The 25,594-nt window shown below is 41.7% G+C and overlaps 1 protein-coding gene across 1 annotated transcript in view; it reads right to left on the reverse strand.

The window, feature by feature from the left end:
- Positions 1-4,696: 4,696 nt before the first annotated feature.
- Positions 4,697-25,594, reverse strand: part of NDUFS6 (NADH:ubiquinone oxidoreductase subunit S6) — an 87,828-nt gene continuing 66,930 nt past the window's right edge. Inside the window, exon 4 of the mRNA XM_053714405.1 lies at positions 4,697-4,825. Within this exon, the coding sequence (XP_053570380.1) occupies positions 4,757-4,825 (69 nt within the window). The 3' untranslated portion in view covers positions 4,697-4,756. The remainder of the gene's footprint in view (positions 4,826-25,594) is intronic.

Genomic DNA, 25,594 nt, shown 5'->3' on the forward strand with positions numbered 1-25,594 from the left:
AACTACAATCTCACAGCTCTGCTGTGAGTGATTACCTCCCTCAAAACAAGTTTTGAAGACCCCTGAGTTCTGTAGAGATGAACCGGATCATGCAGGGAAGACAAACTTCTGACTGAATTTTTTGATGCGTAGCAAAAGCACCAAAAAAGGTCCCTCCCCCTCACACATAACAGTGAGAGAGATCAGTAAACTGTCATAAATTAAATAAAACGACTGCCAAGTGGAAAAAAATAGTGCCCAAAACATTTTTTCACCCAGTACCTCAGAAAATTAAACGATTTTACATGCCAGCAAAAAACGTTTAACATTAATAAATTGAGTGTTATTAAAAAGCCTGTTGCTAGTCCCTGCAAATTAGGCTAAAGTTTTATGCATACAGTATAATTCCAGTGAAGTGCCATTCCCCAGAATACTGAAGTGTAAAATATACATACATGACAGCCTGATACCAGTTGCTGCTACTGCATTTAAGGCTGAGTTTACATTATATCGGTATGGCAGAATTTTCTCATCAATTCCATTGTCAGAAAATAATAAGCTGCTACATACCTCTTTGCAGATTAATCTGCCCGCTGTCCCCTGATCTGAAGTTTACCTCTCCTCAGATGGCCGAGAAACAGCAATATGATCTTAACTACTCCGGCTAAAATCATAGAAAAACTCAGGTAGATTCTTCTTCAAATTCTACCAGAGAAGGAATAACACACTCCGGTGCTATTATAAAATAACAAACTTTTGATTGAAGGTATGAAACTAAGTATAATCACCACAGTCCTCTCACACATCCTATCTATTCGTTGGGTGCAAGAGAATGACTGGTAATGGCAGTTAGGGGAGGAGCTATATAGCAGCTCTGCTGGGTGAATCCTCTTGCACTTCCTGTTGGGGAGGAGTTAATATCCCATAAGTAATGGATGATCCGTGGACTGGATACACTTAACAAGAGAAAGCACGACAAGCTACAAGCTCCGCAGCACTCAAAGTGAAAGTAAAAACCTGTGCGTTCCAGCCACAGTCTAAGAGCCCAATAATTCTCGCACATAAAGCAGCATAAAATCAAAGCATCAAATTTGATTCATCCCCACTGTTTATTAATCCCCCTCAGGAAATATTAACCCATGATTCCATTAAGATAAAAGGAGCCACACTGTGACCGTCTTCTAGCATTTTCAACATATGTAAAAATTGAAACAATCTTACCAGAATCCATGCTGTGAAACAGAAACACAGCCTCTCAAGTGTGACAGTTTTGTAGCATTGCTCCTGACATGGACTTGAGAGAGAAAACAAGCAGGCAGTGAAACTCATCAACACTGATTGCTAAGGAGTTGTTAGCAGGTAGTCTGGATGGGTTTGCAGAAAGACTCTCCCTGCATCTCCAGACTCTAACTTTCATCAATGCTCTCACTGAGAGGCTGGCAAGACTACTTAAAACTCCAGTCCCATATCGAGGGGCAGATACCCTTCCTAAGGAACTACTGCAAAATCTGACACTTCTCTGCCATCCTCCTGTGACGAAAGCCAAAGAATGACTGGGGGATGGGAAAAGTGGGAGAGGTATTTAAGCCTTTGGCTGGGGTGTCTTTGCCTCCTCCTGGTGGCCAGGTTCAGTATTTCCCAACAGTAAGGAATGATGCCGTGGACTCTCCTTATATTAAGAAGGAAAGAGGGAATCTTCAGATATATTCTAGACTTTATGACTAACAAATTTCTCAGAGTGTCTATTCTCAAAATATTAACAATATGGAAATTGTTACCTCTTTTCAAAAGGGTTAATTTATGTTCACGTTTAAATTTGAAGGATGCCTACCTTCCTATTCCTAGACCATCTCCAGTTTCTAACATTTGTTTTTTAGGCCAAATGTTAACAGTTTTTGACTCTTCTGGTTGGTCCATCTAAAACTCCCAGAATTTTTATGAAGGTTCTAGGAACTCTTGTATGAAATAACTCATGTAGTTCAAATGCTCTATACCTGGATGATATATTTGTTCAGTCTCCATTTTTCAGCTGTGTATCAATCCAACAGTCTGTTTCTTTGCAGACATGGTTTTAGAAATCATTTTAACGAGAGTTTTCTTTCTCATTTATAAAGTCTCTTATCTAGGAGTCATTATAGACTCACTCACTATGCAGCTTTTTCTTACGATCAGGGATCAACGTTACAGTCAGTTTGCTCACAACTACACTTATTTTCCAACCCATCTGTAGCTTAATGTATGGAAGTTTTAGGTCTGAGGATTGCAGCATTAGATGCTCTTCTTTTTAAACGGTTCCCATAAGAGACTTCTTCATCTTTGCATGCTTTGACAATGGTGCAAAAAGTTTATTCAATTATCTTATAAGATTCCTATAGGGTTCTTCAGGGAGGCAATCTCTGTCCCAGTAGATAGTTTGCCAAACTATTTTTCTGGAGGCGTCCTTTATTCAGAAAATTGGAAAACAGCACACCTATCCTTTGTTGAGGGGCACGGAATGTCAGACTTGCCAGGTCCTCTTGTTCAGCCAATAACAGAAATTATTCCAGCCTCCAAATTAATAAAAAAAAAAACTTTTTTCTTTCATGTAGGTTCCAAAGAGCAAAAAAACATTCAACGTTTCAGGCCTGCACTAGGCCCTTAGTCCATGTATACATGACTAAGGGCCTAGTGCAGGCCTGAAACGTTGCGTGTGTTTTGCTCTTTGGACCCTACATGAAAGAAAAAAGTTTTTTTTTTTATCAATTTGGAGGCTGGAAACATTTCTGTTATTGGTGTCCTTTAGTCGCCCAACTTGGAAAATGTCTGAATATGCGGTTCTCTTGGATTGGGGTTCAGTCTGTAGGTTCAGGAAAGCATAGGGAATTTGGTTTCCTCAGGAGATAAGGTTACCAATAATTATCTTGGACAATCTTTAGGTTCCTTCAAAGCAGTCCTCTTCTGAAAGGAGAAACTTAGAGAGTTTTCATTTCAGACAAAATTACAGCTGTAGCTTATATCCATCATCAAGGGGGAACTTGGAGCACTTAGTAATAAAAGGAAGTCTAATGCATTTTGATTGGACACAAACATTTCTGTATTTCCCAATCAGGGAAGCAGATTTCCTTAGTATGTAATTCCTTCCACAGGAAATTGTTTTCCTTAAAAGGAGTTTTCTACTAGATTGTGGAACAATGGGGTCTCCCAGAGATAGACCTCAAGAATTTTGTTTCCAAGAATCATTGTTTGAATTGAATAGAGCATTCTTAATTTCACTGCTCCGATCAGGCCCTGCCAAACTTGATTTGCAAATCTGATGATTCAGATGTCAAGCTTTCTTCAATCATCAAGAACTCAATTCTCTCATCCTGATAGATTACAGATTGAATGCCTATTTTTTTTTCTAACAAAGAGGTTTCTTTGATGCTGTATGGAACACCTTATTTCAAGCCATAACGGCAGCTCTTAACAAGTAAAAGTTCTCAAATGGATTTGGAAAGTTGTTTCTTTCTTGCTATGAAAACAAGGGTTTGGCTGGCATTCTTTAAGAATTTAAATAATTATTTTTGATGTATGTCCTATAAAAAGGGATAAGAAGGCATAATTATTTTTACAATTTGGTTCAGATAATGCCATCTGCTAACTCTTTAAAGAGACATATTTCAAATTGTCTTTTTCATACTACAGGAAAAGTGCCTTGACATCAAGGCTTCTTTCAGGGTCAGTCAGGATATATTCAGTCTAAACCAATTTCTCCTCTTCTGAACATTAATTTGTTTTTTGTTTTTTTAATAGGTTTACAAGTTTCTCTTTTCAAACCTGCATGCAATGGACCTTTACTGTAGCGTCTGTCCTGGAAATTAATTTGATGGTCTCTTACTTAAATTTAGATATTGTAAGAACATTTTTATTCTACTTTTAAATTACAAACGGTTTTTAGACCATTAATTTGTTTGTCCATTTGTCTGTGTAAAGGTCAGAGGCCACATCCGTTTTTTTAGCTTTTTGGCTAAATCTCTTGATTACCAAGGTTTTTCAAGATCCATTTCCTCTTCTTAGATTTTCAAGAATGAGGAATATATTAAAAAAAAAAAAATTGCAAAGGCAGCAACATACTTTCTCAAAATTCTACCACTTTGATGTGTGTGGTAAGAAAATCCTTCAGGAAGAAGTGTCTGGTAACTAGGTGCCTGCCTTAAAAATGTTTTGCCTCACACAATTACTTGTGGACTCCACAGCTTGGGTACTAGCTCCCAAGAGTAATGGCTCGTGGACTCACACCCCATTATGAAAGAAAACAAAAATTTATGCTTACCTGATAAATTAATTTCTTTGATGGTGGTGAGAATCCATTTTGTTTTTACAAAATTTTGTTTGGTGGCACTTCTAGTTTGCACTTCCCTGCTTTGATGTTCCTTCCTTTCTACTTCTCCCTTCTTGGCTAGAGAGAGGTGTAAGGGATTAAACATTTAGAGCTTTACCTCATCTTAGTGGCCAGAAGTTAAATCCCAGGAGTAATGGCTCGTGGACTCTCACAACCATGAAAGAAATGACCTTTAACAGGTAAGCATAAAATGTGTTTTTAAAGATGGGGATACATTATGAATGATTAGCAGGATCAGCTTTTATTCAAATAAGTTTGGCCTAAAAACAAATATCAGATCTCAAATACATAACAAACATTGTCACTATGTAAGAAATCCGACACTGAAAAAAATAATAATGCTAGAAATAAAAAATGTTTAAATTATGGTTTTATTGTATAATTTGTACACTTAATCTGTATGTTTATATACTAAATTCAGTGATGATGTTTCTGTTTAAACTGAAGTCCACAGTATCCACAAGTGCCGGTTTTCGTTTCTTTGTCCTAAGGGAGAGGGAGGAAAAAAAACAAACAAAAAAAAACATTAAAAATGTTTCTAGTAAAACAATGCAAATTAAACATTTAAGTCAGTTTTATATTTAAAACTGTATTGACAAGATTATCTGTAAAATTATTTTGACAGACAAAGGAGGTTGATCACAATAATTAACCCCTTAACGACCAGCGCCGTACCCTGTACGATGCTGGACGTTATGCCCTTAAGGACCAGTGACATACCCTGTACGTTGCTGCAGTCCTGGGCTTCTCTCTGCCGCAATCTCTCTCAAATAGCTAGATTGCGCTATTTCTGCATGCCCCATGAGTGGGGCACTGCAGAAATAGATTTGCAGAGTTACTGATGCAGATCTGCATCGGACACCTGTGTTAACGATCGTTGGTGGGTGGGAGCATAAGGAGGGAGGCCGGGTGGTTGGCCCATCGCTGGAGGAGGGCAGGAGTGGTTGGGACGACGCTACAGGGAAAAAAAAAAACAACAACCAAAAACTGCGTCATTGAGGGGGAAGGGGAGTAGTAGGGGCAATGAGGGGGATCCCATGTGGGAACCGTTAACAGAAAGGGATCTGGGAGGGGGGTAGTGTATTGAGGGGTGCAGCTATACTACAGAAATAATGTGACTTACTTTTTTAAAATTGCTAATTTTGCAGCAAACTGGGTACTGGCAGACAGCTGCCAGTACCTAAGATGGTGGCAAATAGGTAGAGGTGGGAGGGTTAGGGAACTTTTTTTTTTTTTGGGGGGGGGGGGGGGGGGGGGGCTACACTACAGCAAATATATTTAAAAAAATAAAAAACATAATTTATGCTTACCTGATAAATTTATTTCTCTTGTAGTGTATCCAGTCCACGGATCATCCATTACTTGTGGGATATTCTCCTTCCCAACAGGAAGTTGCAAGAGGATCACCCACAGCAGAGACCGAAAACAAACAGAGAAAGGAGAAACCATAGGGTGCAGTGGTGACTGTAGTTTAATTAAAATTTAGACCTGCCTTAAAAGGACAGGGCGGGCCGTGGACTGGATACACTACAAGAGAAATAAATTTATCAGGTAAGCATAAATTATGTTTTCTCTTGTTAAGTGTATCCAGTCCACGGATCATCCATTACTTGTGGGATACCAATACCAAAGCTAAAGTACACGGATGATGGGAGGGACAAGGCAGGATTAAGCAGAAGGAACCACTGCCTGAAGAACCTTTCTCCCAAAAACAGCCTCCGAAGAAGCAAAAGTATCAAATTTGTAAAATTTTGAAAAAGTGTGAAGCGAAGACCAAGTCGCAGCCTTGCAAATCTGTTCAACAGAGGCCTCATTTTTGAAGGCCCAGGTGGAAGCCACAGCTCTAGTAGAATGAGCTGTAATCCTTTCAGGGAGCTGCTGTCCAGCAGTCTCATAGGCTAGGCGTATTACGCTCCGAAGCCAAAAGGACAGAGAGGTTGCCGAAGCTTTTTGACCTCTCCTCTGTCCAGAGTAAACGACAAACAGGGAAGATGTTTGACGAAAATCCTTAGTAGCTTGTAAGTAAAACTTCAAGGCACGGACTACGTCCAGATTATGTAAAAGACATTCCTTCTTTGAAGAAGGATTAGGACACAATGATGGAACAACAATCTCTTGATTGATATTCTTGTTAGAAACCACCTTAGGTAAAAACCCAGGTTTGGTACGCAGAACTACCTTATCTGCATGAAAAATCAGATAAGGAGAATCACATTGTAAGGCAGATAGCTCAGAGACTCTCCGAGCCGAGGAAATAGCCATCAAAAACAGAACTTTCCAAGATAAAAGTTTAATATCAATGGAATGAAGGGGTTCAAACGGAACTCCTTGAAGAACTTTAAGAACCAAGTTTAAGCTCCACGGAGGAGCAACAGGTTTAAACACAGGCTTAATTCTAACCAAAGCCTGGCAAAATGCCTGAACGTCTGGAACCTCTGCCAGACGCTTGTGCAAAAGAATAGACAGAGCAGAAATCTGTCCCTTTAAGGAACTAGCTGATAATCCTTTGTCCAAGCCCTCTTGGAGAAAAGACAATATTCTAGGAATCCTAACCTTACTCCATGAGTAATTCTTGGATTCACACCAATAAGGATATTTACTCCATATCTTGTGGTAGATTTTCCTGGTAACAGGCTTTCGTGCCTGTATTAAGGTATCAATGACTGACTCGGAGAAGCCACGCTTTGATAGAATCAAGCGTTCAATCTCCATGCAGTCAGTCTCAGAGAAATTAGATTTGGATGATTGAAAGGACCTTGTATCAGAAGGTCCTGTCTTAGAGGCAGAGTCCATGGTGGAAAGGATGACATGTCCACTAGGTCTGCATACCAAGTCCTGCGTGGCCACGCAGGTGCTATCAGAATCACTGATGCTCTCTCCTGTTTGATTTTGGCAATCAGTCGAGGGAGCAGAGGAAACGGTGGAAACACATAAGCCAGGTTGAAGAACGAAGGCGCTGCTAGAGCATCTATCAGCGTCGCTTCTGGGTCCCTGGACCTGGATCCGTAACAAGGGAGCTTGGAGTTCTGGCAAGACGCCATGAAATCCAACTCTGGATTGCCCCAACGATGAATCAATTGAGCAAACACCTCCGGATGGAGTTCCCACTCCCCCGGATGGAAAGTCTGACGACTTAGAAAATCCGCCTCCCAGTTCTCCACGCCTGGGATATGGATTGCTGACAGGTGGCAAGAGTGGTACTCTGCCCAGCGAATTATTTTGAGACTTCTAACATCGCTAGGGAACTCCTGGTTCCCCCTTGATGGTTGATGTAAGCCACAGTCGTGATGTTGTCCGACTGAAATCTGATGAACCTCAGTGTTGCTAACTGAGGCCAAGCCAGAAGAGCATTGAATATCGCTCTTAACTCCAGAATATTTATTGGAAGGAGTTTCTCCTCCTGAGTCCACGATCCCTGTGCCTTCAGGGAGTTCCAGACTGCACCCCAACCTAGAAGGCTGGCATCTGTTGTTACAATTGTCCAATCTGGCGTGCGAAAGGTCATACCCTTGGACAGGTGGACCCGAGACAACCACCAGAGAAGAGAATCTCTGGTCTCTTGATCCAGATTTAGCAGAGGGGACAAATCTGTGTAATCCCCATTCCACTGACTCAGCATGCATAATTGCAGCGGTCTGAGATGTAGGCGCGCAAATGGCACTATGTCCATTGCCGCTACCATTAAGCCGATTACCTCCATACACTGAGCCACCGAAGGGCGCGGAATGGAGTGAAGAACACGGCAAGCATTTAGAAGTTTTGATAACCTGGACTCCGTCAGGTAAATTTTCATTTCTACAGAATCTATAAGAATCCCTAAGAAGGAGACTCTTGTGAGTGGGGATAGAGAACTCTTTTCCTCGTTCACTTTCCACCCGTGCGACCTCAGAAATGCCAGAACTATCTCTGTATGAGACTTGGCAACTTGAAAGTTTGACGCCTGTATCAGGATGTCGTCTAGATACGGAGCTACCGCTATGCCTCGCGGTCTTAGAACCGCCAGAAGTGAGCCCAGAACCTTTGTAAAGATTCTCTGGGCTGTAGCCAACCCGAAGGGAAGAGCTACAAATTGGTAATGCCTGTCTAGAAAGGCAAACCTTAGAAAACGATGATGGTCTTTGTGAATCGGTATGTGAAGGTAGGCATCCTTTAGGTCTACTGTGGTCATGTACTGACCCTCTTGGATAATGGGTAGGATGGTCCGAATAGTTTCCATTTTGAAAGATGGAACTCTGAGGAATTTGTTTAAGATCTTTAGATCCAAAATTGGTCTAAAGGTTCCCTCTTTTTTGGGAACCACAAACAGATTTGAATAAAAACCCTGTCCTTGTTCCGTCCGCGGAACTGGATGGATCACTCCCATAATTAGGTCTTGCACACAGCGTAGGAATGCCTCTTTCTTTATCTGATTTGCAGATAGCCTTGAAAGATGAAATCTCCCTTGTGGAGGGGAAGCTTTGAAGTCCAGAAGATATCCCTGAGATATGATCTTGAACATCTCTTGCCCATGCCTGGGCGAAGAGAGAAAGTCTGCCCCCTACTAGATCCGTCGCCGGATAGGGGGCCGTTCCTTCATGCTGTCTTAGAGGCAGCAGCAGGCTTTCCGGCCTGCTTGCCTTTGTTCCAGGACTGGTTAGGTTTCCAGGCCTGCTTAGATTGAGCAAAAGTTCCCTCTTGCTTTGAAGCGGAGGAAGTGGATGCTGCACCTGCCTTGAAATTTCAAAAGGCACGAAAATTAGACTGTTTGGCCTTTGCTTTGGCCCTGTCCTGAGGAAGGGTATGACCCTTACCTCCAGTAATGTCAGCAATAATTTCCTTCAAAACAGGCCCGAATAAGGTCTGCCCCTTGAAAGGAATGTTGAGTAATTTAGACTTCGAAGTCACGTCAGCTGACCAGGATTTAAGCCATAGCGCCCTACGCGCCTGGATGGCGAATCCGGAATTCTTAGCCGTTAGTTTAGTCAAATGAACAATGGCATCAGAAACAAATGAGTTAGCTAGCTTAAGTGTTCTAAGCTTGTCAATAATTTCAGTCAATGGAGCTGTATGGATGGCCTCTTCCAGGGCCTCAAACCAGAATGCCGCCGCGGCCGTGACAGGCGCTATGCATGCAAGGGGCTGTAAAATAAAACCTTGTTGAATAAACTTTTTCTTAAGGTAACCCTCCAATTTTTTATTCATTGTATCTGAAAAAGCACAACTGTCCTCAACCGGGATAGTGGTACGCTTTGCTAAAGTAGAAACTGCTCCCTCCAACTTAGGGACCGTCTGCCATAAGTCCTGTGTAGTGGCGTCTATTGGAAACATTTTTCTAAATATAGGAGGTGGGGAAAAAGGCACACCCGGTCTATCCCACTCTTTGCTAATAATTTCTGTAAGCCTTTTAGGTATAGGAAAAACATCAGTACACACCGGCACCGCATAGGATTTATCCAGCCTACACAATTTCTCTGGTACTGCAACTGTGTTACAGTCATTCAGAGCAGCTAATACCTCCCCAAGCAATACACGGAGGTTCTCAAGCTTAAATTTAAAATTAGAAATCTCTGAATCAGGTTTCCCCGAATCAGAGACGTCACCCACAGACTGAAGCTCTCCGTCCTCATGATCTGCATATTGTGACGCAGTATCAGACATGGCCCTTACAGCATCTGCGCGCTCTGTATTTCTCCTAACCCCAGAGCAATCGCGCTTGCCTCTTAATTCAGGCAACCTGGATAATACCTCTGACAGGATATTATTCATGATTGCAGCCATGTCCTGCAAGGTAATCGCTATGGGCGTCCCTGATGCAATTGGCGCCATATTAGCGTGCATCCCCTGAGCGGGAGGCGAAGGGTCTGACACGTGGGGAGAGTTAGTCGGCATAACTTCCCCCTCGTCAGAATCTTCTGGTGATATTTCTTTTATAGTTAAAGACTGATCTTTACTGTTTAAGGTGAAATCAATACATTTAGTACACATTCTCCTATGGGGCTCCACGATGGCTTTCAAACATAATGAACAAGTTGTTTCCTCTGTGTCAGACATGTTTAAACAGACTAGCAATGAGACTAGCAAGCTTGGAAAACACTTTAAACAAGTTTACAAGCAATATAAAAAAACGTTACTGCACCTTTAAGAAACACAGATTTTTGCCAAAAATTGAAATAACAGTGAAAAAAGGCAGTTACACTAACAAAATTTTTACAGTGTATGTAACAAGTTAGCAGAGCATTGCACCCACTTGCAAATGGATGATTAACCCCTTAATACCAAACACAGAATAATAACTGACAAAAACGTTTTTTTTTTTTTTTTTTTTTTTTTTAAATAGTCACAACAACTGCCACAGCTCTACTGTGGCTTGTTACCTCCCTCAAAAACGACTTTGAAGCCTTTTGAGCCCTCCAGAAATATCCTGGATCATGCAGGAAGAAACTGGATGTCTGTGTCTGTAATTTTTGCTGCACAAAAAAAACCCTCCCACTCATATTACAACAGTGGAAAGTCAGGAAACTGTTACTAGGCAGAATTCAAGCCAGCCATGTGGAAAAAAACTAGGCCCCAATAAGTTTTATCACCAAACATATATAAAAACGATTAAACATGCCAGCAAACGTTTTATATTACATTTTTATAAGAGTATGCATCTCTATTAATAAGCCTGATACCAGTAGCTCTCACTGCATTTAAGGCTTTACTTACATTAGTTCAGTATCAGCAGCATTTTCTAGCAAATTCCATCCCTAGAAATATATTAACTGCACATACCTTATTGCAGGAAAACCTGCACGCCATTCCCTCTCTGAAGTTACCTCACTCCTCAGAATATGTGAGAACAGCCATGGATCTTAGTTACTTCTGCTAAGATCATAGAAAACGCAGGCAGATTCTTCTTCTTCTAAATACTGCCTGAGATAAACAGTACACTCCGGTACCATTTAAAAATAAACTTTTGATTGAAGAATAAACTAAGTATAAAACACCACACTCCTCTTACGACCTCCATTTTGGTTGAGGCTTGCAAGAGAATGACTGGATATGACAGTTAGGGGAGGAGCTATATAGCAGCTCTGCTGTGGGTGATCCTCTTGCAACTTCCTGTTGGGAAGGAGAATATCCCACAAGTAATGGATGATCCGTGGACTGGATACACTTAACAAGAGAAAAAGGCTTTTATTTTCATACTGGCAGACTTTCAGGGAGGGATCAGGGGGTCAGCTACACTAAAGCTAAAATTAACCCTACCTAATTAACCCCTTCACTACTGGGCATAATACAAGTGTGGTGCGCAGCGGCATTTAGCGGCCTTCTATATTACCTAAAAGCAATGCCAAAACATATATGTCTGCTACTTCTGAACAAAGGGGATCCCAGAGAAGCATTTACAACCATTTGTGACATAATTGCACAAGCTGTTTGTAAATAATTGCAGTCAGAAACCTAAAATTATGAAAAAGTTAACTTTTTTATTTTTTTATTTAATCGCATTTGGCATTGAAATGGTGGCATGAAATATACCAAAATGTGCCTAGATCAATACTTTGGGTTGTCTACTAAAAGAAATATATAGTTTTGATATGTAAATATAAAAAAGGCTCTGTTTCTGTTTAAATATAGTGATGGCAAAAATGCTCTGGTCTTTTAGGGAAGTTTTTGTCTGAAATGCCCGGTCCTTAAGGGGTTAAGAAAAAAACCAAACTATTTTCATCTATTCAGGATTTTTGTAGAAAATAATTTAAAATGTTTATCTAAAGGATTGTGATCAACCCCAAAATTAGAAAGACTTGAAAAGTAAATACATTAAAAACATAATTTATGCTTACCTGATAAATTTATTTCTCTTGTGGTGTATCCAGTCCACGGATCATCCATTACTTGTGGGATATTCTCCTTCCCAACAGGAAGCTGCAAGAGGATCACCCACAGCAGAGCTGTCTATATAGCTCCTCCCCTACCTGCCACCTCCAGTAATTCGACTGAAGACAAACAAGAGAAAGGAGAAACCATAGGGTGCAATGGTGACTGTAGTTTAAAAATAAAAAACATACCTGCCTTAAAATGACAGGGCGGGCCGTGGACTGGATACACCACAAGAGAAATAAATTTATCAGGTAAGCATAAATTATGTTTTCTCTTGTAAGGTGTATCCAGTCCACGGATCATCCATTACTTGTGGGATACCAATACCAAAGCTAAAGTACACGGATGAAGGGAGGGACAAGGCAGGTACCACTGCCTGTAAAACCTTTCTCCCAAAAATAGCCTCCGAAGAAGCAAAAAGAATCAAATTTATAAAACTTTGAAAAAGTATGAAGCGAAGACCAAGTCGCCGCCTTGCAAATCTGTTCAACAGAAGCCTCATTTTTAAAAGCCCATGTGGAAGCCACAGCTCTAGTGGAATGAGCTGTAATTCTTTCAGGAGGCTGCTGGCCAGCAGTCTCATAAGCTAAGCGTATTATACTTCTTAGCCAAAACGAAAGAGAAGTTGCCAAAGCCTTTTGGCCTCTCCTCTGTCCAGAGTAGACAACAAACAAAGCAGATGTTTGACGAAAATCTTTAGTAGCTTGTAAATAAAACTTTAAAGCACGAACCACGTCAAGATTGTGTAATAGACGTTCCTTCATTGAAGAAGGCTTAGGACACAATGACGGAACAACAATCTCCTGATTGATATTCTTATTAGATACCACCTTAGGTAAAAACCCAGGTTTGTTACGCAAAACTACCTTATCTGCATGGAAGATCAGATAAGGGGAATCACACTGTAAGGCAGATAACTCGGAAACTCTACGAGCCGAGGAAATAGCTACCAAAAACAGAACTTTCCAAGATAAAAGCTTGATATCTATGGAATGAAGAGGTTCAAACGGAACCCCTTGGAGAACTTTAAGAACCAAATTTAAACTCCATGGCGGAACAACTGGTTTAAACACAGGCTTGATTCTAAAGCCTGACAAAACGCCTGATCGTCTGGACTATCCGCCAGACGCTTGTGCAAAAGAATAGACAGAGCAGAAATCTGTCCCTTTAAGGAACTAGCTGACAATCCCTTTTCTAATCCTTCTTGGAGAAAAGATAATATCCTGGGAATCCTGACTTTACTCCATGAGTAACCCTTGGATTCACACCAATAAAGATATTTACGCCATATCTTATGATAGATTTTCCTGGTGACAGGCTTCCGTGCCTGAATTAAGGTATCAATGACTGACTCGGAGAAACCACGCTTTGATAAAATCAAGCGTTCAATCTCCAGGCAGTCAGTCGCAGAGAAATTAGATTTGGATGGTTGAAAGGACCCTGAAGTAGAAGGTCCTGTCTCAGAGGCAGAGTCCATGGTGGAAGAGATGACATGTCCACTAGATCTGCATACCAAGTCCTGCGTGGCCACGCAGGCGCTATCAAAATCACTGATGCTCTCTCCTGCTTGATTTTGGCAATCAGACGAGGGAGCAGAGGAAACGGTGGAAACACATAAGCCAGGTTGAAGGACCAAGGCGCTGCTAGAGCATCTATCAGCGTTGCCTTGGGATCCCTGGACCTGGATCCGTAACAAGGAAGTTTGGCGTTCTGGCGAGACGCCATGAGATCCAGTTCTGGTTCGCCCCAACGTTGAACCAATTGTGCAAACACCTCTGGATGGAGTTCCCACTCCCCCGGATGAAAAGTCTGTCGACTTAGAAAATCCGCCTCCCAGTTCTCTACACCTGGGATATGGATAGCTGATAGGTGGCAAGAGTGAAACTCTGCCCAACGAATTTTCTTTGAAACCTCCAACATTGCTAGGGAACTCCTTGTTCCCCCTTGATGGTTGATGTAAGCCACAGTCGTGATGTTGTCCGACTGAAATCTGATGAACCTCATTGTCGCTAGCTGAGGCCAAGCTTGAAGAGCATTGAATATCGCTCTTAATTCCAGAATGTTTATTGGGAGGAGGGTCTCCTCCTGAGTCCACGATCCCTGAGCCTTCAGGGAGTTCCAGACTGCCCCCCAGCCTAGAAGGCTGGCATCTGTCGTCCAATCTGGCCTGCGAAAGGTCATACCTTTGGACAGATGGACCCGAGATAGCCACCAGAGAAGAGAATCCCTGGTCTCTTGATCCAGATTTAGTAGAGGGGACAAATCTGTGTAATCCCCATTCCACTGACTGAGCATGCAGAGTTGCAGCGGTCTGAGATGTAGGCGGGCAAAGGGCACTATTTCCATTGCCGCTACCATTAAGCCGATTACTTCCATACACTGAGCCACTGAATGGCGAGAAGTAGAATAAAGAACACGGCAAGAATTTAGAAGTTTTGATAACCTGGTCTCTGTCAGGTAAATCCTCATTTCTACAGAATCTCAGAGTTCCCAGAAAGGAAACTCTTGTGAGAGGGGATAGAGAACTCTTCTCTTCGTTCACTTTCCACCCGTGCGACCTCAGAAATGCCAGAACTATGTCCGTAAGAGACTTGGCAATTTGGAAATTTGACGCCTGTATCAGAATGTCGTCTAAATAAGGGGCTACTGCTATGCCCCGCGGCCTTAGGACCGCCAGAAGTGACCCCAGAACCTTCGTAAAGATTCTTGGAGCTGTAGCTAACCCAAAGGGAAGAGCTACAAACTGGTAATGCCTGTCCAGGAAGGCAAACCTGGGAAACCGATGATGATCTTTGTGTATCGGAATGTGAAGATAAGCATCCTTTAAATCCACTGTAGTCATGTATTGACCCTCCCGGATCATAGGTAGGATGGTACGAATAGTCTCCATCTTGAATGATGGAACCCTGAGAAATTTGTTTAGGATCTTGAGATCTAAGATTGGTCTGAAGGTTCCCTCTTTTTTGGGAACCACAAACAGATTTGAATAGAATCCTTGTCCCTGTTCCTTCTTTGGAACTGGGTGGATCACTCCCATAACTAGGAGGTCTTGAACACAATGTAAGAATGCCTCTCTTTTTATCTGGTTTGCAGATAATTGTGAAAGGTGAAATCTCCCTTTTGGAGGGGAAGTTTTGAAGTCCAGAAGATATCCCTGGGATATAATTTCCAACGCCCAGGGATCCTGGACATCTCTTGCCCAAGCCTGAGAGAAGAGAGAAAGTCTGCCCCCTACTAGATCCGTTACCAGATCGGGGGCCAATCCTTCATGCTGTTTTAGAGGCAGCAGCAGGTTTTTTTGGCCTGCTTACCTTTGTTCCAAGCCTGGTTAGGTCTCCAGACCGACTTGGACTGGGCAAAAGTTCTCTCTTGTTTTGTATTAGAGGAAGTTGATGCCGCGCTCGTCTTAAAGTTTTGAAAGGCACGAAAATTAGTCTGTTTGGCCCTTGATTTATTAGACCTGTCCTGAGGGAGGGCATGACCTTTTCCTCCCGTGATATCAGAAATGACCTCCTTCAAACCAGGCCCGAATAGGGTCTGCCCCTTGAAGGGAATATTAAGAAGCTTAGACTTTGAAGTGACGTCAGCTGACCATGATTTAAGCCATAGCGCCCTATGCGCCTGAATAGCAAAACCAGAATTCTTAGCCGTTAGTTTAGTCAAATGAACAATGGCATCAGAAACAAATGAATTGGCTAGCTTAAGTGCTCTAAGCTTGTCAAGTATATCGTCCAATGGGGTCTCTACCTGTAAAGCCTCTTCCAGAGACTCAAACCAGAAGGCCGCCGCAGCAGTGACTGGGGCAATGCATGCAAGAGGCTGCAGAATAAAACCTTGTTGAATAAACATTTTCTTAAGGTAACCCTCTAACTTTTTGTCCATTGGATCCAAGAAAGCACAACTGTCCTTGACAGGGATAGTAGTACGCTTAGTTAGGTTAGAAACTGCTCCCTCCACCTTAGGGACCTTTTGCCATAAGTCCCGTGTGGCGGCATCTATTGGAAACAATTTCTTAAAATTAGGAGGGGGAGAGAACGGTACACCTGGTCTATCCCATTCCTTAGTAATAATTTCTGAAAACCTTTTAGGTATTGGAAAAACATCAGAGAAAACAGGCACTGCATAGTATTTATCCAATCTGCACAATTTCTCTGGCACTGCAATGGTGTCGCAGTCATTCAGAGTAGATAAAAACCTCCCTGAGTAACACGCGGAGGTGTTCAAGCTTAAATTTAAATGTTGCCATATCAGAATCAGGTTGCATCATCTTCCCTGAGTCAGACACATCACCCACAGAAAGAAGCTCTCCTTCCTCAGCTTCTGCATATTGTGAGGGGGTATCAGACATAGCTACTGAAGCGTCAGAGTGCTCTGTATTTCTTTTAACCCTAGAGCTGTCTCGCTTTCCTCGTAACCCAGGTAGTCTGGATAATACCGCTGACAGTGTATTATCCATGACTGCCGCCATGTCTTGTAAAGTAAACGCCAAGGGCGCGCTAGATGTACTTATCTCTCTAACTGCTTCCATGTTTGTCGAGAGCTGCAAGAGAATGACTGGAGGTGGCAGGTAGGGGAGGAGCTATATAGACAGCTCTGCTGTGGGTGATCCTCTTGCAGCTTCCTGTTGGGAAGGAGAATATCCCACAAGTAATGGATGATCCGTGGACTGGATACACCTTACAAGAGAAATAGTGCTGTGAATTTCCAACCACAAACACTATTATGTGTGAAATTCAGTTGCCCTCAATTCTTCCTGATAATTTGGCAAAAATGCTGAAAATTCAGAACTGTTCAATTGTGGATATAATGCCTTAAATATAAACAAAAATACAGGTCAATCTGTTCCTGGTTTTGAGCAGAATAAGGTAATACAATCACTTAAAGGTTAGGTCTTAAAGTTAATACTTAAAGAGACATGAAACCCAACATTTTTCTTTTTCTTATTTTTTATGATTCAAATAGAGGGTGTGATTTTAAACAACTTTCCAATGTACTTCTTTAATCCAACTTGCTTCAGTCTTTTTGTATCCTTTTTGAAGTAGCAGGTATGCACTACTGGGAGCTATCTGAAGACATCTGGTGAACCAATGAAAAGATGCATTTCTGTGAAGCCACCAATCAGCAGCTATCTCCCAGTAATGTTTTGCTGTTCCTGAGCCTACCTAGAAATGCTTTTCAATTAAGGATAACCAGAGAATGAAGCAATTTACATAAACGAAGCAAATTGGAAAGTTGTTTAAAATCACGTGTTCTGTCTGAATAATTAAAGAAAAAAATTGAGTCTCATGTCCCTTTAAGGGACACTCAAGTCAAAATAAACATTTATGACTCAGAGCAGTTTTAAGATACTTCCCAATTTACTTCCATTATCAAATTTTGCAGTCTTGATATTCACACTTTCTAGGGAAAAATCCTACTAAGCAAGTGCACAAGCTCACAGGGTATACGATACTAGTCTGTGATTGGCTGATGTTTGTCACATGATACAGGGAGGCCGGAAAATGAGAGAAAAAATTTAATTTGACAGAATAAAATCTACTGCTTATTTAAACTTCGGAGTAAGTGTCATTGCATCATATTTTTATTATGCACTTGTTAATTATGCATGTCTACTGCATTGAGTGGTCCTTTATTTGCATGAAACAATCTTCACTAAAGACTTTCTTGCATACCTTCTTGACCTGTAGCATTGAGTTTTGTTATACTCTTGTTTTGGCAGAGCACCAGTGGTGTGACTGGGATGCCCATTACTTATATGCAAACCAGTTACCAAACACTCATTACTAATCAAAGAGATACCAATGCATAGGTCCAAACATAAACTTGGTTCTATTATTCTACCCTGAGCATTGATACTCATTTAAGAAAAATATTAAATGTTAACCCAAACCAATTTTAGTCAGTTGCTTAAAATAGACAGCCAAGTCAAAATCAAACTTTCATGATTCAGTGAGAGTATGAAATTTACATTTTCCAATGCACTTTCATTATCAGATTAGCTTAATTCTCTTGGTATCTTTTGTTGAAGAGTAAACATAGGCAAAAGCAATGCACTGCTGGGAGCTAGCTGAACATACTGGGTGAGCCAATCACAAGAGGCAAATATGTGCAGCCGCCAATCACCAGCTAGCTCCTAGCAGTGCTTTGCTGCTTCTAAGCCTACCTAGGTATAATCTTTAAAGGGATAGTCTAGTCAAAATGAAACTTTCATGATTCAGATAGAGCATGCAATTGTAAGCAACTTTCTAATTTACTCCTATTGCCATTTTTGGTTTAGCACCTGGGTAGAGCTTGCTGATTGGTAGCTACATTTAGACACCAATCAGAAAGTGCTACCAAAGTACTGAACCAAAAATGGGCCGGCTTCTATGCTTACATTCTTGTTTTTTCGAGATCGAAGAAAAATTAATAATAAGAGTAAATTAAAAAGTTGCTTAAAATTGCATGCTCTGATGCATTAAAGTTTAATTTTGACTAGACTTTTTCTTTAACAAAGGACACCAAGAGAATAAAGCATATTTGATAATAGAAGTAAATTAGAAAGTTTTTTTTTTAAAATTGCAATTTGAATCATGTAAGTTTACAGTCCCTTTAAAGAGACAGTCTACTCCAGAATGTTTGTTTAAAAATATAGATAATCCCTTCATTACCCATTCCCCAGTTTTGCATAACCAACACTGTTATATTAAAGGGACAGTCAAGTCCAAAAAAAAACCTCATGTTTCAAATAGGGTATGTAATTTTAAACAACTTTCCAATTTACGTTTATCACCAATTTAGCTTTGTTCTCTTGGTATTTTTAGTTGAAAGCTAAACCTAGGAGGTTCCTATGGTAATTTCTTAGACCTTGAAGGCCGCCTCTAAACTAAATGCATTTTTTTTTTTTTAATAGTAAATAAAAAGAAAAATGGATAGAAAACTAGTTACGGCCAATCAGCTGCCAGTAACTAAGATGGTGGACACTAGTTAGAGGGGGAGGGTTAGAGAACTTTTTGAGAGGGATCAGGGAGGTGGGAAGGTAAGGGGGTAATCCTGCACTGTAGAAAATATTAATAAAAACAAAAAAGGACTAAAACTTTACATTGGCAGACTCTCTCCCTCAAAGTGGGAGAGTGCTAGCGACGGCTCTGAGCCGTCGTTAGCACCAGAGTGGGAAACTCTGCGACGGCTCAGAGCCGTTGTTAGCACTCAAGGGGTTAATGTACTTTTTTACCTCTGTGATTAACTTGTATCTAAGCCTCTACAGACTGCTCCCTTATTTCAGTTCTTTTGATAGACTTGAATTTTAGTCAATCAGTGCACTCTTATAAGTAAATCCACAGGCGTGAGCATAATGTTATCTATATGGTACACATGGACTAATGCCCTCTAGCTGTGAAAAACTGTAAAATGCATTCAGATAAGAGGCGGCCTTTAATAGCTTAGAAATTAGGATATGAGCCTACCTAGGTTTAGCTGTCAACAAAGAATATCAAGAGAATAAAGCAAAATTTGATGATAAAAGTAAATTGAAAAGTTGTTTAAAATTACATGCCCTATCAGGAAAGATGAATTTTGACTAGACTGTCCCTTTAACCTTACAAGCTACCTTATTAACCCCTTTAACTGCCAGGAATTTCAGAAGTGTGGTGCACAGCTTGAGTTTGCGGCCTTCTAATTACCAAAAAGCAATGGCAAAACTATGCATGTCTGCTATTTCTGAACAAAGGGGATCACAGAGAAGCTTTTACATCCATTTGTGTTAATCTGTATGTAAATAATTTAAGTAAGAACCCAAAAATTTGTGTTTTGTTTTATTAATATGATTGCATTTTGCAGTGAAATAGTGGCATGAAATATACGAAAATGGACCTAGATCAATACCTTAGGTTGTCTACTAAACAAAAATAATATAATTTATGCTTACCTGATAAATTCATTTCTCCTGTAGTGTAGTGTAGTCAGTCCACGGGTCATCCATTACTTATGGAATTATAACTCCTCCCTAACAGGAAGTGCAAGAGGATCACCCAAGCAGAGCTGCTATATAGCTCCTCCCCTCTACGTCATATCCAGTCATTCAACCGAAACCATACGAGAAAGGAGAAACTATAGGGTGCAGTGGTGACTGGAGTTTAATTAAAATTTAGACCTGCCGTAAAAAACAGGGCGGGCCGTGGACTGACTACACTACAGGAGAAATGAATTTATCAGGTAAGCATAAATTATATTTTCTCCTGTTAAGTGTAGTCAGTCCACAGGTCATCCATTACTTATGGGATACCAATACCAAAGCTAAAAGTACACGGATGACGGGAGGGACAGGCAGGATCTTTACACGGAAGGAACCACTGCCTGTAGAACCTTTCTCCCAAAAACAGCCTCCGAAGAAGCAAAAGTGTCAAATTTGTAAAATTTTGAAAAAGTGTGAAGTGAAGACCAAGTTGCAGCCTTGCAAATCTGTTCAACAGAGGCCTCATTCTTAAAGGCCCAAGTGGAAGCCACAGCTCTAGTAGAATGAGCTGTAATCCTTTCAGGAGGCTGCTGTCCAGCAGTCTCATAGGCTAAACGTATTATGCTACGAAGCCAAAAAGAGAGAGAGAGGTAGCCGAAGCTTTTTGACCTCTCCTCTGTCCAGAATAAACGACAAACAGGGAAGAAGTTTGACGAAAATCTTTAGTTGCCTGCAAATAAAATTTCAGGGCACGGACGACGTCCAGATTGTGCAAAAGTCGTTCCTTCTTTGAAGAAGGGTTAGGACACAATGATGGAACAACAATCTCTTGATTGATATTCTTGTTAGTGACTACCTTAGGTAAGAACCCAGGTTTAGTACGCAGAACTACCTTGTCTGAATGAAAAATCAGATAAGGAGAATCACAATGTAAGGCCGATAACTCAGAGACTCTTCGAGCCGAGGAAATAGCCATTAAAAACAGAACTTTCCAAGATAACAGCTTGATATCGATGGAATGAAGGGGTTCAAACGGAACACCTTGCAGAACGTTAAGAACTAAGTTTAAGCTCCACGGCGGAGCAACAGTCTTAAACACAGGCTTAATCCTAGCCAAAGCCTGACAAAAAGACTGAACGTCTGGAACTTCTGCCAGACGTTTGTGTAAAAGGACAGAGCTGAAATCTGTCCCTTTAACGAACTAGCAGATAAACCCTTTTCTAAACCTTCTTGTAGAAAAGACAATATCCTAGGAATCCTAACCTTACTCCATGAGTAACTCTTGGATTCGCACCAATATAAGTATTTACGCCATATTTTATGGTAAATTTTCCTGGTAACAGGTTTCCTAGCCTGTATTAAGGTATCAATCACTGACTCCGAGAATCCACGCTTTGATAGAATCAAGCGTTCAATCTCCATGCAGTCAGCCTCAGAGAAATTAGATTTGGATGTTTGAAAGGACCCTGAATCAGAAGGTCCTGTCTCAGAGGCAGAGACCATGGTGGACAGGACGACATGTCCACTAGATCTGCATACCAGGTCCTGCGTGGCCACGCAGGCGCTATTAGAATCACCGATGCTCTCTCCTGTTTGATCCTGGCAATCAATCGAGGAAGCATCGGGAAAGGTGGAAACACATAAGCCATGTTGAAGACCCAAGGTGCTGTCAGAGCATCTATCAGCACCGCTCCCGGGTCCCTGGACCTGGATCCGTAACAAGGAAGCTTGGCGTTCTGGCGAGACGCCATGAGATCCAGATCTGGTTTGCCCCAATGATGAAGCAGTTGGGCAAACACCTCCGGATGAAGTTCCCACTCCCCCGGATGGAAGGTCTGGCGACTTAGAAAATCCGCCTCCCAGTTCTCCATGCCTGGGATGTGGATCGCTGACAGGTGGCAAGAGTGAGACTCTGCCCAGCGAATTATCTTTGAGACTTCCATCATCGCTAGGGAACTCCTTGTTCCTCCTTGATGGTTGATGTAAGCCACAGTCGTGATGTTGTCCGACTGAAACCTGATGAACCTCAGAGCTGCTAACTGAGGCCAAGCCAGAAGAGCATTGAAAATTGCTCTTAATTCCAGAATGTTTATTGGAAGGAGTCTCTCCTCCTGAGTCCATGATCCCTGAGCCTTCAGGGAATTCCAGACTGCGCCCCTACCTAGAAGGCTGGCGTCTGTTGTTACAATCGTCCAATCTGGCCTGCGGAAGGGCATCCCCTTGGACAGATGTGGCCGAGAAAGCCACCATAGAAGAGAATCTCTGGTCTCTTGATCCAGATTTAGCAGAGGGGACAAATCTGAGTAATCCCCATTCCACTGACTTAGCATGCACAATTGCAGCGGTCTGAGATGCAGGCGCGCAAATGGTACTATGTCCATTGCCGCTACCATTAAGCCGATTACCTCCATGCACTGAGCCACTGACGGGTGTTGAATGGAATGAAGGACACGGCAAGCATTTAGAAGTTTTGATAACCTGTCCTCAGTCAGGTAAATTTTCATTTCTACAGAATCTATAAGAGTCCCTAGAAAGGGAACTCTTGTGAGTGGCAATAGAGAACTCTTTTCTACGTTCACCTTCCACCCATGCGACCTTAGAAATGCCAGAACTAACTCTGTATGAGACTTGGCAGTTTGGAAACTTGACGCTTGTATCAGAATGTCGTCTAGGTACGGAGCTACCGCTATGCCTCGCGGTCTTAGTACCGCCAGAAGAGAGCCCAGAACCTTTGTAAAGATTCTTGGAGCCGTAGCTAACCCGAAGGGAAGAGCTACAAACTGGTAATGCCTGTTTAGGAAGGCAAATCTTAGATACCGGTAATAATCCTTGTGAATCGGTATGTGAAGGTAGGATCCTTTAAATCCACTGTGGTCATGTACTGACCCTCTTGGATCATGGGTAAGATGGTTCGAATAGTTTCCATTTTGAACGATGGAACTCTTAGGAATTTGTTTAGGATCTTTAAGTCCAAGATTGGTCTAAAGGTTCCCTCTTTTTTGGGAACCACAAACAGATTTGAATAGAATCCTTGCCCGTGTTCCGACCGCGGAACTGGGTGGATCACTCACATTAGTAAGAGGTCTTGTACACAGCGTAGAAACGCCTCTTTCTTTATCTGGTTTGCTGATAACCTTGAAAGATGAAATCTCCCTTGTGGAGGAGAAGCTTTGAAGTCCAGAAGATATCCCTGAGATATGATCTCCAACGCCCAGGGATCCTGGACATCTCTTGCCCAAGCCTGGGCGAAGAGAGAAAGTGTGCCCCCCACTAGATCCGTTTCCGGATCGGGGGCCCTCACTTCATGCTGACTTAGGGGCAGCAGCAGGTTTTCTGGCCTGCTTGCCCTTGTTCCAGGACTGGTTAGGTTTCCAGCCCTGTCTGTAGCGAGCAACAGTTCCTTCCTGTCTTGGAGCGGAGGAAGTTGATGCTGCTCCTGCCTTGAAGTTACGAAAGGCACGAAAATTAAGACTGTTTAGCCTTTGGTTTGGCCCTATCTTGAGGCAGGGCATGGCCCTTACCTCCAGTAATGTCAGCGATAATTTCTTTCAAGCCGGGCCCGAATAATGTCTGCCCTTTGAAAGGAATATTATGCAATTTAGATTTAGAAGTCACATCAGCTGACCAGGATTTAAGCCACAGCGCTCTGCGCGCCTGAATGGCGAATCCGGAGTTCTTAGCCGTAAGTTTGGTTAAGTGTACTACGGCATCAGAAATAAATGAATTAGCTAGCTTAAGGGCTTTAAGCTTGTTCATAATCTCATCCAATGGAGCTGTGCTAAGGGTCTCTTCCAGAGACTCAAACCAGAATGCCGCCGCAGCAGTGACAGGCGCGATGCATGCAAGGGGTTGTAATATAAAACCTTGCTGAACAAACATTTTCTTAAGGTAACCCTCTAACTTTTTATCCATTGGATCTGAAAAAGCACAGCTATCCTCCACCGGGATAGTGGTGCGCTTAGCCAGAGTAGAAACTGCTCCCTCCACCTTAGGGACCGTCTGCCATAGGTCCCGTGTGGTGGCGTCTATTGGAAACATTTTTCTAAATATAGGAGGGGGTGAAAAGGGCACACCGGGTCTATCCCACTCCTTGTTAACAATTTCTGTAAGCCTTTTAGGTATAGGAAAAACGTCAGTACACGCCGGTACCGCAAAATATTTATCCAGCCTACATACTTTCTCTGGAATTGCAACCGTGTTACAATCATTCAGAGCCGCTAATACCTCCCCTAGTAATACACGGAGGTTCTCAAGCTTAAATTTAAAATTTGACATTTCTGAATCCAGTTTACTTGGATCAGATCCGTCACCCACAGAATGAAGCTCTCCGTCCTCATGTTCTGCAAATTGTGACGCAGTATCAGACATGGCTCTACTATTATCAGCGCACTCTGTTCTTACCCCAGAGTGATCGCGTTTACCTCTTAATTCTGGCAATTTAGATAGTACTTCAGTCATAACATTAGCCATGTCTTGCAAAGTGATTTGTATGGGCCGCCCTGATGTACTTGGCGCCACAATATCACGCACCTCCTGAGCGGGAGGCGAAGGTACTGACACGTGAGGAGAGTTAGTCGGCATAACTTCCCCCTCGTTGTCTGGTGATATTTTTTTAACATATAAAGTTTGACTTTTATTCAAAGTAACATCTATACATTGAGTGCACAAATTTCTATTGGGCTCCACATTGGCCTTTAAACATAGTGAACAAACAGATTCATCTGTGTCAGACATGTTTAAACAGACTAGCAATAACACTAGCAAGCTTGGAAAAAAACTTTTAAATAAATTTACAAGCTATATAAAAAAACGCTACTGCGCCTTTAAGAAACATAAAAATGTGACAGTTGAATTAACAATGAACCAAATATGTTAAAACAACCAAATTTTAACAGAAAATGTATAAAGTTAGCAGAGGATTGCACCCACCAGCAAAAGGATGATTAACCCCTTAATACCCAAAACGGATAACAGTTGAAATAATAAACGTTTTTATCACAGTCAAACACACTGTCACAGGTCTGCTGTGACTGATTACCTCCCTCAAAACTAGTTTTGGAGACCCCTGGGCTCTGTAGAGACGTCCTGGATCATGGAGGAAGAAATAGGAAGACTGTGACTAAATTTTTATTGCGCAATAAAGCCCTAAAATAGGCCCCTCCCACTCATATTACAACAGTGGGGAAGCTCAGTAAACTGTTTTTATTCAGAAAAAAAAAAAAAAAACGACAGCCATGTGGTAAAAATCATGCCCATAAAGTTTTATCACCAAGTACCTCAGAAAAAACGATTAACATGCCAGTAAACGTTTTAAAAATTGAAAATTATGAAGTGTTATTAATAAGCCTGCTGCTAGTCGCTTTCACTGCAGTGCAGGCTAAAATATTACTTTAATATTGACAGTATTTTCTTAGTGAAATTCCATTCCCCAGAAATACCTCAGAGTATACATACATACATACATATCAGCCTGATAC

This window comes from Bombina bombina, chromosome 5 (assembly GCF_027579735.1).
Source record: "Bombina bombina isolate aBomBom1 chromosome 5, aBomBom1.pri, whole genome shotgun sequence".
NCBI lineage: Eukaryota > Metazoa > Chordata > Amphibia > Anura > Bombinatoridae > Bombina > Bombina bombina.